This window comes from Oncorhynchus mykiss, chromosome 19 (assembly GCF_057628025.1).
Source record: "Oncorhynchus mykiss isolate SJ-2025 chromosome 19, ASM5762802v1, whole genome shotgun sequence".
NCBI lineage: Eukaryota > Metazoa > Chordata > Actinopteri > Salmoniformes > Salmonidae > Oncorhynchus > Oncorhynchus mykiss.
Window position 1 is genome coordinate 20,994,497 of NC_143040.1, and position 14,650 is coordinate 21,009,146.

General features: G+C 42.7%; 1 protein-coding gene across 1 annotated transcript; it reads right to left on the minus strand.

Annotated features, from left to right (window-relative positions):
* Positions 1–2,842: 2,842 nt before the first annotated feature.
* On the minus strand, positions 2,843–13,676 carry tmem154 (transmembrane protein 154). The gene is made up of 9 exons (XM_021573462.3): positions 13,056–13,676; positions 11,464–11,535; positions 11,260–11,325; positions 11,086–11,145; positions 10,680–10,838; positions 10,281–10,338; positions 7,703–7,779; positions 7,132–7,178; positions 2,843–4,619 (listed from the first exon to the last, which is right to left on the minus strand). Exons 1-8 carry the CDS (start codon positions 13,174–13,176, stop codon positions 7,144–7,146), a joined length of 648 nt encoding a protein of 215 aa, XP_021429137.3. The 5' UTR covers positions 13,177–13,676; the 3' UTR covers positions 2,843–4,619; positions 7,132–7,143.
* Between the last annotated feature and the right edge of the window lie 974 nt (positions 13,677–14,650).

Here is a 14,650-nt window from a genome sequence, read left to right on the forward strand (position 1 = left end):
TAGTTAAATAAGCTCACAGAGGAAGAATATAGCTCAGTTGGCTGCATCAGGGTTTCTTGCTGTGGATGAAAGGGTTAACCCAGTATTGCCGGGAAAGGATCATGTGTTGCTCATCAGGCGTGTTGTGCCACACACAGCAGCAGCATAGTGCAGTGTGAGATCTAATTTCTTTGATGATGAGTGCGGGAAGGAAGGGGGCTTTTCTCTTCTCGCCGGACATGACTCTTCAAGAGGGACTAGGCCTGGAGGCAAAGTGTGTCACTATCATAGAGGATGATACCACACACACACTTTCTCTGTTTCACACACACACACACACACACACACACACACACACACACACACACACACACACACACACCCACGTCTGTTTCCCCGGTGCGTACTGTGGCTGTGTGTGATTACCCTCTGCCCACTGGTTCAGTGTAGTAGGTAGCATAGATAAGCCACACACAAACAGAAAGATGAAGAGATGAGAAAGAGGTTGCCTCAGAACACCGCAGCCTCTCTGGAAAAGGAAAACATGGCTGACTGTGTGGCTGAGAGAGAGAATTGATTAGAGGTGACAGTAACAATGGCTCAGGCCAGATAATGAAACAGTGCACTACAGTAAACCATGGATCCAGTACAGGGCAGAACAGACTGAGGATAGTGAACACAGAGAGAGAAACAGAAACCTGATATGGCATTTGAATTGAGTGTACAGTGTTGACATCACAGATTTCATGGGATTTCAGATAAACATATTTTTCTGCTCTGGCAGGGCAGAATGAACACAGACAAAACAAGGGTGACTTGATGAATGCATTGATATCTCAGAGAGATGTGTCTATCTCTGTGAACCGTCATTCATCAGTCTGTAGATTCACTTATTAGTTTCCCATGAATAGATACTGTATCGTTTGTATAAAGATAAGTTATTTGCAAGTTGACCCAGATCTCAGAAGAACACTTCTAGCTAATCATCTTGTCTTCTATTTTTCTCACGCACAAGAAGTTGTCTTGCCATCTTGGCTGGTCTTCTATCTCTTTGGATTATCTCATCTGTTTAAGTGGCCTTTATCTGATATCAGTGAGCGTCAACATTAGGCTTAGGTCATGTTTAGGTTGTGTCAGATCACCTTGTATGAGCGGCCCTTTCTGCTACGTACAAAGACACAACACAAAACAGAGCAACCAGAATCTAGCCCTGACTGTGAGAACAATGCTCACAGCCCTGGAAATGCCCATATTTTCACATACACTGCTGTCATGAAGGTTACATGTGAAGCAGTCTGAGGTCAACTACCACATACTGCTGTCATGAAGGTTACATATGAAGCCGTCTGAGGTCAACTACCACACACTGCTGTCATGAAGGTTACATATGAAGCTGTCTGAGGTCAACTACCATACACTGCTGTCATGAAGGTTACATATGAAGCTGTCTGAGGTCAACTACCATACACTGCTGTCATGAAGGTTACATATGAAGCAGTCTGAGGTCAACTACCACACACTGCTGTCATGAAGGTTACATATGAAGCAGTCTGAGGTCAACTACCACACACTGCTGTCATGAAGGTTACATATGAATCCGTCTGAGGTCAACTACCAGTCCAGTGTAATATGTGGTAGTATAATAGTTATTAGCTGATCTGTGATCCTTTTTGCATTTCAACTGTTAACAATTACAGTAAGTTCAGAATCAGGTATCAGGTAAAGTAATATTAGGTCTGTGTTTAGGGGCACACTTTCCCTGGGGTGTGCAGTAGAGGTCCAACACATGCAGTGCTATATCAACTAGATGTTTATTTATGTATTTAACTAGGCAAGTTAGTTAAGAACAGACAAGGCTGGGCCAATCATGGACTCCCAATCACGGCCAGATGTGATAAAGCCTGGACTTGAACCAGGGACTGTAGTGACACCTCTTTCACGGAGATACAGTGCCTTAGACCGCTACGCCACTCGGGAGCCCAAACTATATCAGATATATCTGACAAGAGATGTATTTATTTTTTGATCAAATGTTTATTTAGTTTAATTTATATTGACATAGGGGTACATAGAACATTTGGAGGAGACACATTAACCCTCTGCCCTGCCCCCCCCAACCTCCTTCACTCAAGACATATTTATAAAGTAGATCTATAGACTTCTTAAATGACTTTAAAAGGTCTCCTCTAGACACTCATCAAAAACCGCCAGACATTTCAATGATCTAAAGAGATAAAAACATGTTTATATGCCATATACTGGCACTATAACTGTCCAGGTGAAAAGCAGAAACACTGGTGGGAGACCTTGAGCTTCAGACAGTACATTGGTAATGTAACGAGAGAGAGAGAGAGAGAGAGAGAGAGAGAGAGAGAGAGAGAGAGAGAGAGAGAGAGAGAGAATAGCGACTCCATCTCTCCTGGCGTTTATTCCTTATTGATATGCATAGCTTTCCAGGATGTCTGTCCTTGCTGCTCTTTGCCAGCCTCCTCTAATATGAATTCCATTACCATCCAATGAGCGTCCATCAGGTATATGGAGGGAAGAGAGGGTGGAAGAGAGGGTAGAGCGAGGGTGATGGGGGATGTGTTTCTGGCTCTACCACACACACACACACACACACACACACACACACACCAGTGGAGGCTGCTGAGGGGAGGACGGCTCATAACAATGGCTAGAACGGAGCATGTGGAATGGCATAAAGCACATGGAAACCATGTGTTTGATAGCGTTCCACCTATTCCGCTCCAGCCATTACCACGAGTCCGTCCTCCCCAATTAAGTTGCCACCAACCTCCTGTGACGCATACAGGGACAGACGAAGTGGCACACATTAATGGGCCAGCGCACGCAAACAAAATAGCGTGTCACAGATTTATTGATGATTTACAAATAGGCAAATATATTGGCAGGACAGTTGGTTTCTTATTGAAATGACTATAACTACTGCTGTAACACTTGGATTACTGACAAGTATGAGGACTTAACAGAGATTGAGGGACCAAATTCACTCCAATGACCATAAGCAAATATCAATATTTGTATCAAATCAAGCACAATATACACAGTTAAAAAATATACACGCGAGTTTAAAAAAATATCTTCCACATATTTACAATGAAAGTTACTGCAAAATACTGACTGTCACGTAGAGTTGAGCAAAACATACATCGATGTGACGAGAATTTGTAGATTCAGATTGCATATCAACAACACCACTATCATTGGAGGAAAAACATATTCAACCAATGAAAGTCAGTGTACCATCAACAGGGATGACATGCTTAGGATGTAATGACAGTAATTGTGAAATACTGTTTCTCAAAGAAAATCATGGAAAACAAAACATCACAAGACAGTCACTATATATAACAACCAAACGGAAATTTGCACTCTGTGAAAATATCTCACAGACTATCTCAGATATTCCCTTCCCGAATCCCTCTTGAATTCTAAACAACTTTAGCATTGCGTGATGGGCATGAACCAAAGCAAAGCAGTGTACCAGCAGTTCTCAGTTATCTCATGCATGAAACAATAGACAGGGTTTCGTAATTAGAGTCTGGGTTTATGAGAGAGAGAGAGAGAGAGACAGAGAGATAGATTCACATGCAGTCTGTGTACTACAACCAGAAGGGACAGAGCAGAGGAGAGGAGGAGACACTAGCTAGTCTTTAGCATAAACATTTGTTGAGCCATCATATCTATCATGGGACTGGTTAGCTGGCCATTGGGATAAGGCTATATACCATCTGGTATGGCTTTACTGTGGGCATGGAATATGTGTTTATGTTGTAAAGGGGAGGGCCTGTAGGATCTTTGGAGGTCAAGTCCTGATATTGTTGTCTGGGTGTCAGAACATGGCTACCGACACCCGCTTTCAGCAATAGTTTTACACTTTTTACTCCACAGGAGGCTGCTGAAGGGAGGACAGCTCATAATAATGGCTGGAACGGAGCGAATGGAATGGCATCAAACGCATGGAAACCAAGTGTCTGATGCATTTGATACCATTCCACTCATTCTGCTCCAGCCATTACCCCGAGCCCGTCCTCCTCAATAAAGGTGCCACCAACCTCCTGTGTTTTACTCCTTCCTCTCTCACTGCATGACAGCTGAATACAAAAGACAGTAAAACAATCACATAAAAAGTGTATATGAACTTGAAACAATGACTAAAAAGGCACAGTACTGAGTTGAAGGCGTTGCAAAAAGCATTCATTACTAGGCCGACCACAATCAGGATCCGTGTAGTGAAAGGACTATTGCCACACACTGTTTCTCCATAGAGTCTATACCACAGTACATTTGACGCAGATTTTAAGGTGTTAAGATGTTAAAAACATTTAACTTGTGCATTTATTGTTTCTTGTCTTTTGTTTATGCTGAAATGGAAAATAAATTCAGCATTTCCTGTTTTTTGCAGTCACCTTGGCGGAGGTGTTGCTTTCTTGTTGTCAATGTGGTCGGTTGATGACGTTGCTTTGACATTGACATGAAAAGAAGAGGCCTACAGTGCTGCTGGGTAACAGAATGTCCTTCCCTGCGATGGGGAAATGTCCTTTGTCACCGGCAGTACAGCAAGAGGCCGGTTGGGAGAGAGAATTGACTGACTCTGTGACTCTTTAGGGACTAGCCTATAGGAGACAGACAGACAGGGAGAGGTCATGCGACGACATACAGTACAGTACATGTTCATACAATCAATAGAATAACATCCTTCGTCGGAAGGAGTGAAGTGATGTTTTAACATTTGTTTGGTTGTCACACCGGACCCTCTGACCTACAGTATGTAACTCACAAAGGTCCTTGGGAAGGAATGAGAATGATGTCATTTCACAATAAGCTGGCATGTTGATCTAGTCTACACCAAACTGTCAATAAATCCCCCGTTGGAAACAGATATTTACAGTTGATTTTACAATAGGTCTACAATAGGGCATGCTGTCTACAGCAGTGGAGGCTGGTGGGAGGAGCTATTGGAGGACAGGCTCATTGTGATGGCTGGAATGGAATTATGGAACAGGGTCAAAAAAGTGGTTTCCATATGTCTGATGTGTTTCATACCGTTCCATTTATTACATTCCAGCCATCACAATGACCCCGTCCTCCAAATAGCTCCACCCACCAGCCTCCACTGGTCTACAGTAGGCCTGCCCTACACAGTTAACTGAGAGTAGTCTATGACCCTCCACCCTTATGGCACGCTGCAAACCAACAGAACCCTGGGGGGAATAAAAGCTGTGTGTGAATGACGTGAGCTCACAGCTAGTCTAATGGACCTTGACCCTCCCAGCCTTTCTGAGAGAGAGAACAAGGGGCCATCCCAACGCCCTGTTGCGCCACACTTCCATGCATGCCTGTGGTAATCGCTAACAGATGTCAGGACTCTTCCTGCTTCAGAGGGTTAGAAGGTTATGATGGGTACAGAGGACTAGGGGACAGAGTTCAGCAGTCACTTTGTGTGTGTGTGTGCCCTTATCAGTAAGTGAGGCAGTAAGTGAGGCATGTGTTTGTGCAGTCATGTGTATATTTCTGTGCGTGTGAGTGTGTGTGTGTGGGAGTATGTGAGACTCTGTCTCGCTCTGTATCTGTTTGTGTATGTGTGTATGTGTGTGTGTGTGTGTGTATGTATGTATGTGTGTGTGGCCACCACGTATCAAAACAAACTATGCAGGGGGAACAGAAATTACTATTGTGGTAGGCCGGGTGACTGCAAGCTGACTTCGGTCGTTAGTTGAGCGATGTTTCCTCTGAGATTGGTGCAGCTGGCATCCGGGTTAGGCAGGCGGGTGTTAAGAAGTGAGGTTTGGCGGGTCATGTTTCGGAGGATGCATGACTCAACCTTCGCCTCTCCCAAGCCCGTTAGGGAGTTGCAGCGATGAGACAAGATCGTAATTGGATCGCAATTGGATATCACAAAATTGTGGAAAAAAACAGGGCAAAATACAAACCCCCCCCCAAAAAAAACAGAAATGACTGTTGCTAAATTGGGCTCCCGAGTGGCGCAGCAGTCTAAGACACTGCGTTTCAGTGCAAGAAGCGTCACTGCAATCCCTGGTTTGAATCCAGGCTGAATCACATCTGGCCGTGATTGGGTGGCGCACAATTGGCCCAGCATCATCTGGGTTTGGCCGTCATTGTAAATAAGAATTAGTTCTTAACTGATTTTCCTAGTTAAATAACGGATAAATATCTGCGCATGATGAGTATGTACACTACCATTCAAAAGTTTGGGGTCACTTAGAAATGTCCTTGTTTTTGAAAGAGAAACACATTTTTTGTCCATTAAATAACATCAAATTGATCAGAAATACAGTGTAGACATTTTTAATGTTGCAAATGACTATTGTAGCTGGAAACAGTAGATTTTTTGGGAATATCTGCATAGGCCCATTATCAGCAACCATCACTCCTGTGTTCCAATGGCACGTTGTGTTAGCAAATCCAAATGTATCATTTTAAAAAGGCTAATTGATCATTAAAAAACCCTTTTGCAATTATGTTAGCACAGCTGAAAACTGCTGTTCTGATTAAAGAAGCAATAAAACTGGCCTTCTTTAGACTAGTTGAGTATCTGGAGCATCAGTACGTGTGCTGATCTAGGATCAGGTCTCCCCATCCATGTCCATCTTATTAATTATGATCTAAAAGGCTAAACTGATCCTAGATCCTTTCTCTTAATCAAATGATAGACTGTTGAGTTTCATGTTACAGTAACAGCAGGACAGGTCAACCCACGTCAACAGCAACAGGTCATGTTATTATGTCACCAGAACAGCACATTATGTCATCACCAGGCTGTATGTCCTCCCTCCCTGTTCCTGAGTTCCAATGATGGGTGTGACTGACGCATTCACCAGTCACCACCTTGGACTCTATTCAATCCGTATTACAGATATTCAGCGTTAAAGCGTGATTGAAATGTAAATGCGATATTCCGCGTTAGCCGAGACTACGTTCACGGTAAACGCTGCCTTTGTCGGCACAATCGGGATTACCTTTACATTTATATCGCGCAATCTGTAACGATTCAGTGATGCAGATTGAATAGAGCCCATTATTTTATCCTGCAGCGTTGCTACATTAACAGCAAAGTACAGTAGAGTTGACTACTATAGTGTTAGTAAATAACAGGTGTATGTTTACCATGATCTCATGTTAGATCCCTTGTCCAGAGTCCATTCGAACGCCACCTAAAAAAAACAAATTGACAGCTCAAGTGACGAATACAATATCCCTGTATAAATCCCAAACAATATGGACATTTAGTCTACGAATAGCTTTCCTATCAGTATGTACTTAGATATTTAAAGTGCACATATAAAAGGAATTGACTCCAGTCTAGTCCATGCATGAACGCTATCGTCACACTTGCAGTGGCTCAGTAGTAAAGTATACAAGGGCGCCCTCTATTGGAGAAAAGTTACACTCAACCAACCTGTTTTCACAGCAGCATTTATCAGGGAAAGGCATGTGATTGCACATGTCCAAATTTCAATTACAAAACAGGAGTGAGTAGTCAACAGAGTTTACAACAGACAGATCTTCGTATTGTGAACCAAGAGTAGTCTAATGCTTGGAGAACAAGGATGACTATTGCCAAGTAACATACAAGATATACAGCCTCAGCTCAGATTGTTCCAGTTATACATGATTTTCAAAGATAGTTATTAGTGGGCTGCTATACATTTTCTTTTGGGGTTTTAAGATGACTCACCATCTTTATTCATCCACTGTTCCAGGTCTTCCATCTCCAGCTCCAACACAGAGGGGACATCATCCTCAAACATGGGCCTGGAAAACAGCCAACATCGTCAGACCCTCATATTACTGTTTTGACATTCGAAAATGACAAAAATAAAGGGACTAAAATGAAGGGAGTGTAGAGGGGGGGGGGGAATACAAACATCCACTGTTGAGGTATAAAGACAAAACAGTTGAGGGGTTTCTCACACGGTGTACTGGTCTCAAATTTAACTCCTTAGAAATATGCTGTTTTTCACTGATTTCCACCCAAAACTGTTCGTATTTGAATAAGCACTGTCCTTCCCTCCAATAGAGTTTGACATGATTTTCTACTCAAGGCCATTTGAGTGGTAGTATTGCTGATTCCCACAGGGGGGCGCTCTCGTCATTGACAATAGTTTTCTGTCAATGCGCTAAATCATCATGGACACATGATTGGCTTAGAGAGAGAGAGAGAGAGAGAGAGAGAGAGAGAGAGAGAGAGAGAGCACTCATGTGCAGTGTAAAGTTTTGACAGGAGATCGTTTTTGACGATGTTAGTCTTTCTCTTACACTAAAGATACCTTAGTCATACCGTATATTCTCACAAGGAGCTTGTTTACCAGGGACAAGGTGTCATGTCATAGCAGGAGGAACTTGAGCTTTGCCTTATTTCTGCTGAAATGCTCTTTCATAAGTTCTCAGGCTAATGTGTAAACACTTCGATTCACATATGATACTCCTTGACTATATACTTTATGTCAGATATTAGAGACGGGTGCATGTGTGTTTGTGTGAAACAACTTGTTGAGGAAAAGAGCACACACACACACACCCCCACACACACAGAGAGAGAGAGACACAGACGCGGCACACGCACACGCACACACACACACACACACACACACACACACACGCCTGTTTCAAACTCCTCAACGTCTTTCTTTCTAAACAGGAAATAACAAACAGAGGCGAGAAAGGGTGAGGTCAAAATCATACCAAGGAAACAGATTTACTGCCATATGAATTTCAGTGACTGCAACTTCAAACGTATAGAGAGCACAGTCAAGACAGCAGTAGCCTAGATACAGTGCATTCAGAAAGTATTCAGACCCCTTGACTTTTTCCACATTTTGTTATGTTACAGCCTTATTCTAAAATGGATTAAATTGTTTTGTCCCTTCATCAATCTACACACAATAACCCATAATGACAAAGCAAAAACAGTTTTTTAGACATCTTTGCAAATGTATAACAAATATCACATTTACTTAATTATTCAGACCCTTTACTCAGTACTTTGTTGAAACACCTTTGGCAGTGATTACAGCCTTGAGTCTTCTTGGGTATTTGGCTCACCTGTATTTGGGGATTTTTAGGTCTCTCCAGAGATATTCAATTGGGTTCAAGTCCGGGCTCTGGCTGGGCCACTCAAGGACATTCAGACTTGTCCCGAAGCCACTCCTGCGTTGTCTTGGCTGTGTGCTTAGGGTCATTGTCCTGTTGGAAGGTGAACCTTCGCCCCAGTCTGAGGTCCTGAGCGCTCTGGAGCAGGTTTTCGTCAAGGATCTCTCTGTACTTTTCTCCATTCATCTTTCTCTCAATCCTGACTAGTCTCCCAGTCCCTGCCGCTGAAAAACATCCCCACAGCATGACGCTCCCACCACCATACTTCACCGTAGGGATGGTGCCAGGTTTCCTCCAGACGTGACACTTGGCATTCAGGCCAAAAAGTTCAATCTTGGTTTCATCAGACCAGAGAATCCTTTTTATTATTGTCTGAGAGTCCTATAGGTACTGTTTGGCAAACTCCAAATGGGCTATCATGTGCCTTTTACTGAGGAGTGACTTCTGTCTGGCCACTCTACCATAAAGGCCTGGTTGGTGGAGTGCTGCAGAGATGTATGTCCTTCTGGAAACTTCTCCCATCTCCACAGATAAACTATGGAGCTCTGTCAGAGTAACTATCGGGTTCTTGGTCACCTCCCTGACATTGGCCCCACTCCCCTAATCGCTCAGTTTGGCCGAGCGGCCAGCTCTAGGAAGAGTCTTGGTGGATCCAAACCTCTTCCATGTAAGAATCTATTTAGTGTTTTTTTAGGTTTACAGTTTTGGACCCTTGTGTACTAGGCAGTAAGTGAAACTCACTACACATTAGCACAGTTTACCTGATTTATTTCCGCTGTGTTCTTGTGGACCTTCAATGCCTTTCCAAATCATGTCCAATCAATTGAATTTACCACAGGTGGACTCCAAGTCGTAGAAACATCTCAAGGATGATCAATGGAAACAGGATATACCTGAGCTCGATTTCGAGTCTCATAGCAAAGGGTCTATATACTTACAGTATGTAAATAAGGAATTTCTGTTTTTTGCCAAAAAAATTAAAATCCTGTATCACCTTGTCATTATGTGGTATTGATTGTAGATTGATGAGAGAAATACATTTAAAAACATATATATACATTTTAGAATAAGGCTGTAATGTAACAAAATGTGGAAAAAGTCAAGGGGTCTGAAAACTTTCCGAATGCACTATATAACTTCATAGTGCAGTTTTCAATACTTACATTGGAACTTTTTCTGTGTCATCGCTACCATGCAAATATTTATCCTCTTCTACGTTATCTGGAATAGGAAACCATCATTATAGCCAACATCGTGCACCACCTAATAAAGTCATGTCAAAGTATATTAACAATATCCACTGTATTGAGTCCACTGGTTGAGTACACAACTGTAGGCCTACACACTATTCTAAATAAGTGTGCACAAAGCTAAACATACCCCAACTCAGAGCTGTTTTTCACGTCATAGTGTTGTAAAGTACCCATGCAATGAAAAGGTACGACTGAATTGTACAGTACATCTAGTCATAAGCAGATCTGTCATGGTGTATGAGAATGGGGTCATGTCACTTCTCATCACGTGGACATATTTCCAGCTATAGCACAGTTCTCATGACTTACCAGAATTGCTCTTTCCTTTCCGATTCCATCTGCGGTTGATTATGACTACTCCCACTACCATGGCGATTATCACGACCACCAGCACAACAGGAACCAGGACGAAGGTGAGACTCAGACTGTCCTCCAGTGGTACTTCAGAGGATTTGAGATTATCCTCCCCTGGAAGAGGAACCATTGTGGTGGGAAACTGATCATGACGCTACACATGTAACACCGGCTTGTCTGCAATGTTTCTGCAATTATTTTCACCATCTCAATAACCGCTTCTAACACACGGTTTTCTTAAACACTCCATCAGTTTTGTTGTTTGTGTTCAATCAATCAATCAAATCAGCCAAGTTTATTTTATAAAGCCCCTTTTACATCAGCAGTTGTTACAAAGTGCTGATGTACGGATGTAATATACCTTCTAAATTGACACCTGGACTGAACCCAGAACCAGCGTCAGCTTCAGTCTCATATCCCTCTGAAATGACATAAAATGAAATGAAACACCAGAGGGCCTTTTTGTTGTTGCCATGCAAGGCTCTGATGGAAATCAGGTAATGGAATTGTGTTATGGAGACAGGTGTAATCTCACCTGAAGGACTCTCAGATGATAGGTATGAGTCTGGTGTAGGGGTAGCATCACTTACAGTTGGGATCACTGGGGACATTGAGAAAAGTATCAACACAAACACAACTAATGCCAAACCCGTTGGAAAGGGGCAGTTACGAGCTATTGCCACCAGGTTGTGTTGGAGGAGCATGCACATGGGGGGAACAGATAACAGCTAGAGCTCACCTGAGAACCCGGCATCATTTTCTGTTTGTGCTTCTTCAACAGTACTTGTGTCCGCATCACCCTGGCAGAACACTGCAATGAATGAAAGAGTCCATGGTTAAGCAACATAGGGCCAGGAGTTCTTCATTATAACACCACCTGACCTCAAGCCTACAGTATAACAAGAGCCAAAAGTTTTCCCGGGTCACTTGGCCAGGGAAAAAAAAAATCATCACCCTAGTTTTATGCAATTTAGAATATTGGGGATTCATAAAAAACCCACGAAAGACTCCACTATGTGCAAACTACACTGAGTCAGACAGTGTGATACTGTCTCCTAGAAAAAGGAGTTCAAACAGTCATCAGATCTTTGGACGTGAATCAGTTTGGGCCTGTCAGTAGTGTACCTGGTTGAGAGCTGTGACCTTAATCATGTTTAACAAAATGAGCCGATGTGTCATACACTCTTCCAAAAAAGGGTTCCAAAGGGGTTCTTCAGCTGTCCCCATAGGCAAACATTTTTGCATTTCAGGTAGAACCCTATTTTGGTTACAGGTAGTACCCCTTTGGGGTCCATGTAGAACCCCAAAAGTGTTCTATCTGGAACCAAAAAGGGTTCTTCAAAGGGTTCTCCTATGGGGACAGCCTGATAACCCTTTTAGGTTCTAGATAGCACCTTTCTTTGTGTAGGTTAACCCCGGACATTCCAAGAACCATCACAGACACATCTTACTGTAAATGTTTGGGCATGTACAGTGTAAAAATGAATGTGTTGAGGAGACATGGACATGGCATTAAAAACCCTTCCAAATGAACGTATCCCTTGGTTTCCAGCCAGTGGATACAGTGATAAAGGCAAGGCACATACAGTATACTGGCAGTAGACTCTATGACTCTTTCAACTCAAAAGAAGTATCACACAGATGGAGATAACGTGCACCACAGAGGGAACAAACTGTGCCATTAGAACCTGGGTAATGCCATTGCGAAAATGTTTCTGTTAATGGTTTTCCTACCGACAAAACACAATGTTCTCGTTCTTTTGGTGAAGATGGGTCTTTTGAAATGAAACAGGAACATCAACGTTTCACTGTGTTTATAGCTGATTCTTATCGTTCGTAACTAACTACCTGTTGCAAGAAGGGATGTGAACTCAGCCTCTTTCACAACTGACATGCGACAGAAATGTACAAAGACAATAACATTCGTTTGAATAGAAGTGAACAAGCTCTCGGAGAGCGATTCAAATATTCAACTTCAGAAAGCATTGTGAAGCCACTCAAAGACACATGTAACCATACAGCAGGTACAGTGTGTAAGACCTACTGGATAGAATACCATGTAGTCAAAAGGCCTAGAGCTTTCACTATCTCTTCATAAAACGTGTCCACACATATTTCAGCAGCCACCACCCGCAAATATCAACCACATTTCAGCAGACTATTACATTCTCAGGCAAACTGAAAAAAAAAGAGCAGAACAGAGAGACACCAAGAGAAAACAGACAGGTAATGAAAGTGAGTGAATGTAGGAGAGTAGAGAAAGCCATGAAAGCTCTGTTTCCAATGAGCAGTAAGTGCAAATCATCTTTCCAATCCACAGTCCACACCTACCAGTCCCCGCCAGGCAGGCTGTCAGAGCCAGCAGCAACATGATCGACGATGGGGTCATTTCCCTGTGGCCTCTCCTCCCTCTCGTCCTTGTGTTACCATGGACAGGAGCAGCAGCAGACATAGTGACATTGTGTGGTGGTGGTGCCCATTTCCTTCTGCCTACTAATGTCTGTCACGGCATCCTACTTCCTGATTCGGGGCTGCTATTGACTCACCTAGAGACTCACCGAGAGGAGGGGGAGGGAGAGAATGAGAGAGAGGGCGAGGGAGGGAGGGAGGGGAAAAAAAGAGATGGAGAGAAAGAAACCTTGAGTACACAGCCACATAGCTACACACACCCAGCTGGATCACTCTTGCGGATGTGATGCAATTAACTGTGTGCCTGTAGCCACAAGCCTGGCAGCTCCTCTGCTCTCTGCGGAAGCAAAATCCTCCCAGTTAAGGTATTCAAGCACTCTGGGCATACCAAAGAGAAGACAAGAGCACAGCAAACTTACTAAATGGGGGAAAGGAAAATGTTTTGCTTAGTTACTTTCAGTAAGGAGCAGCTGGTAGTTGTTCTCTGTTACACGGGTCTCCTGAAGGACCAGGTAAACTTCTGTTTGGGTTTGAATTCAAAGCACTAACAGGGTCAGAACTGAGCTCTGAACGTTGTATACTGTACTATCTATGGATATGTCGTTACAGCTCATTAACCTTCCCCCATACCCTTATCCACCTATCCCATAAAGCATAGTTTAGACATGACAAGTTTAGACATGATGTCACAGGTGAAAGATTTTTCTGAGTTGAAACATGTTCAGAGTTGAGACTATAAACACAGAAGCGTCCAACTGATACGGACTTTTAAAGAAATGTTGGCCAAATAAAAAGTAACAGTACACACCAATGCGAATGAGGGTTTGGTGATGCATAGTTAGGGTTGGGGTTATCCATTGTACTTAAATCGTTTTTTTTACAATTAGTATTTTATACATGTGTATTGATGATGCAATGTATTGTAGACATGTACCATGTTTGACCATGATTGTTTTCAGTGTCTCAAAACTCAATTGGAGCTTTCCACAATGTGTTTCAGTATTGTGTATTATTGTAGCATTGTCGAGTGCCACTTTAATACTTGTTTCTAACTCTAAGTCTAGTTGTGCTTCATGGATGATGTATTTCAGGAAAACCACAGAGACATAATCCACCAGTCAATATAGGCTTTGGTAGATGAATATATTTCCTCTTTCTATCAATACTGAAGGTTTTTAAACATATTTATGTATTTACCAGCTGTGTCTAGTCTGGCAAGAGAACTAGGAGGCCAGCATGCCTGAGGATTTAATACGTCTAACTTCTATGGCCCATTAGCGCCCCCATGTGGTAAAGTGTATTATGAGTTCATGCGCTCCCTCCCTTTCGACCTCAGATAAAGTCATCTCTTCTACCTCTAACTCTAGTGGAGTTGCAAGTCTGTGACCACTCAATTATATTATTTCCACAATAATGAACTAAGCTGTTGGTGATCCCAGTTGGCCTGTTTAGAGATAACCTTGAAGGAACTTTAATTAGCATACATTGTCTGTGTAAGATTATGACCACAGTTAGAG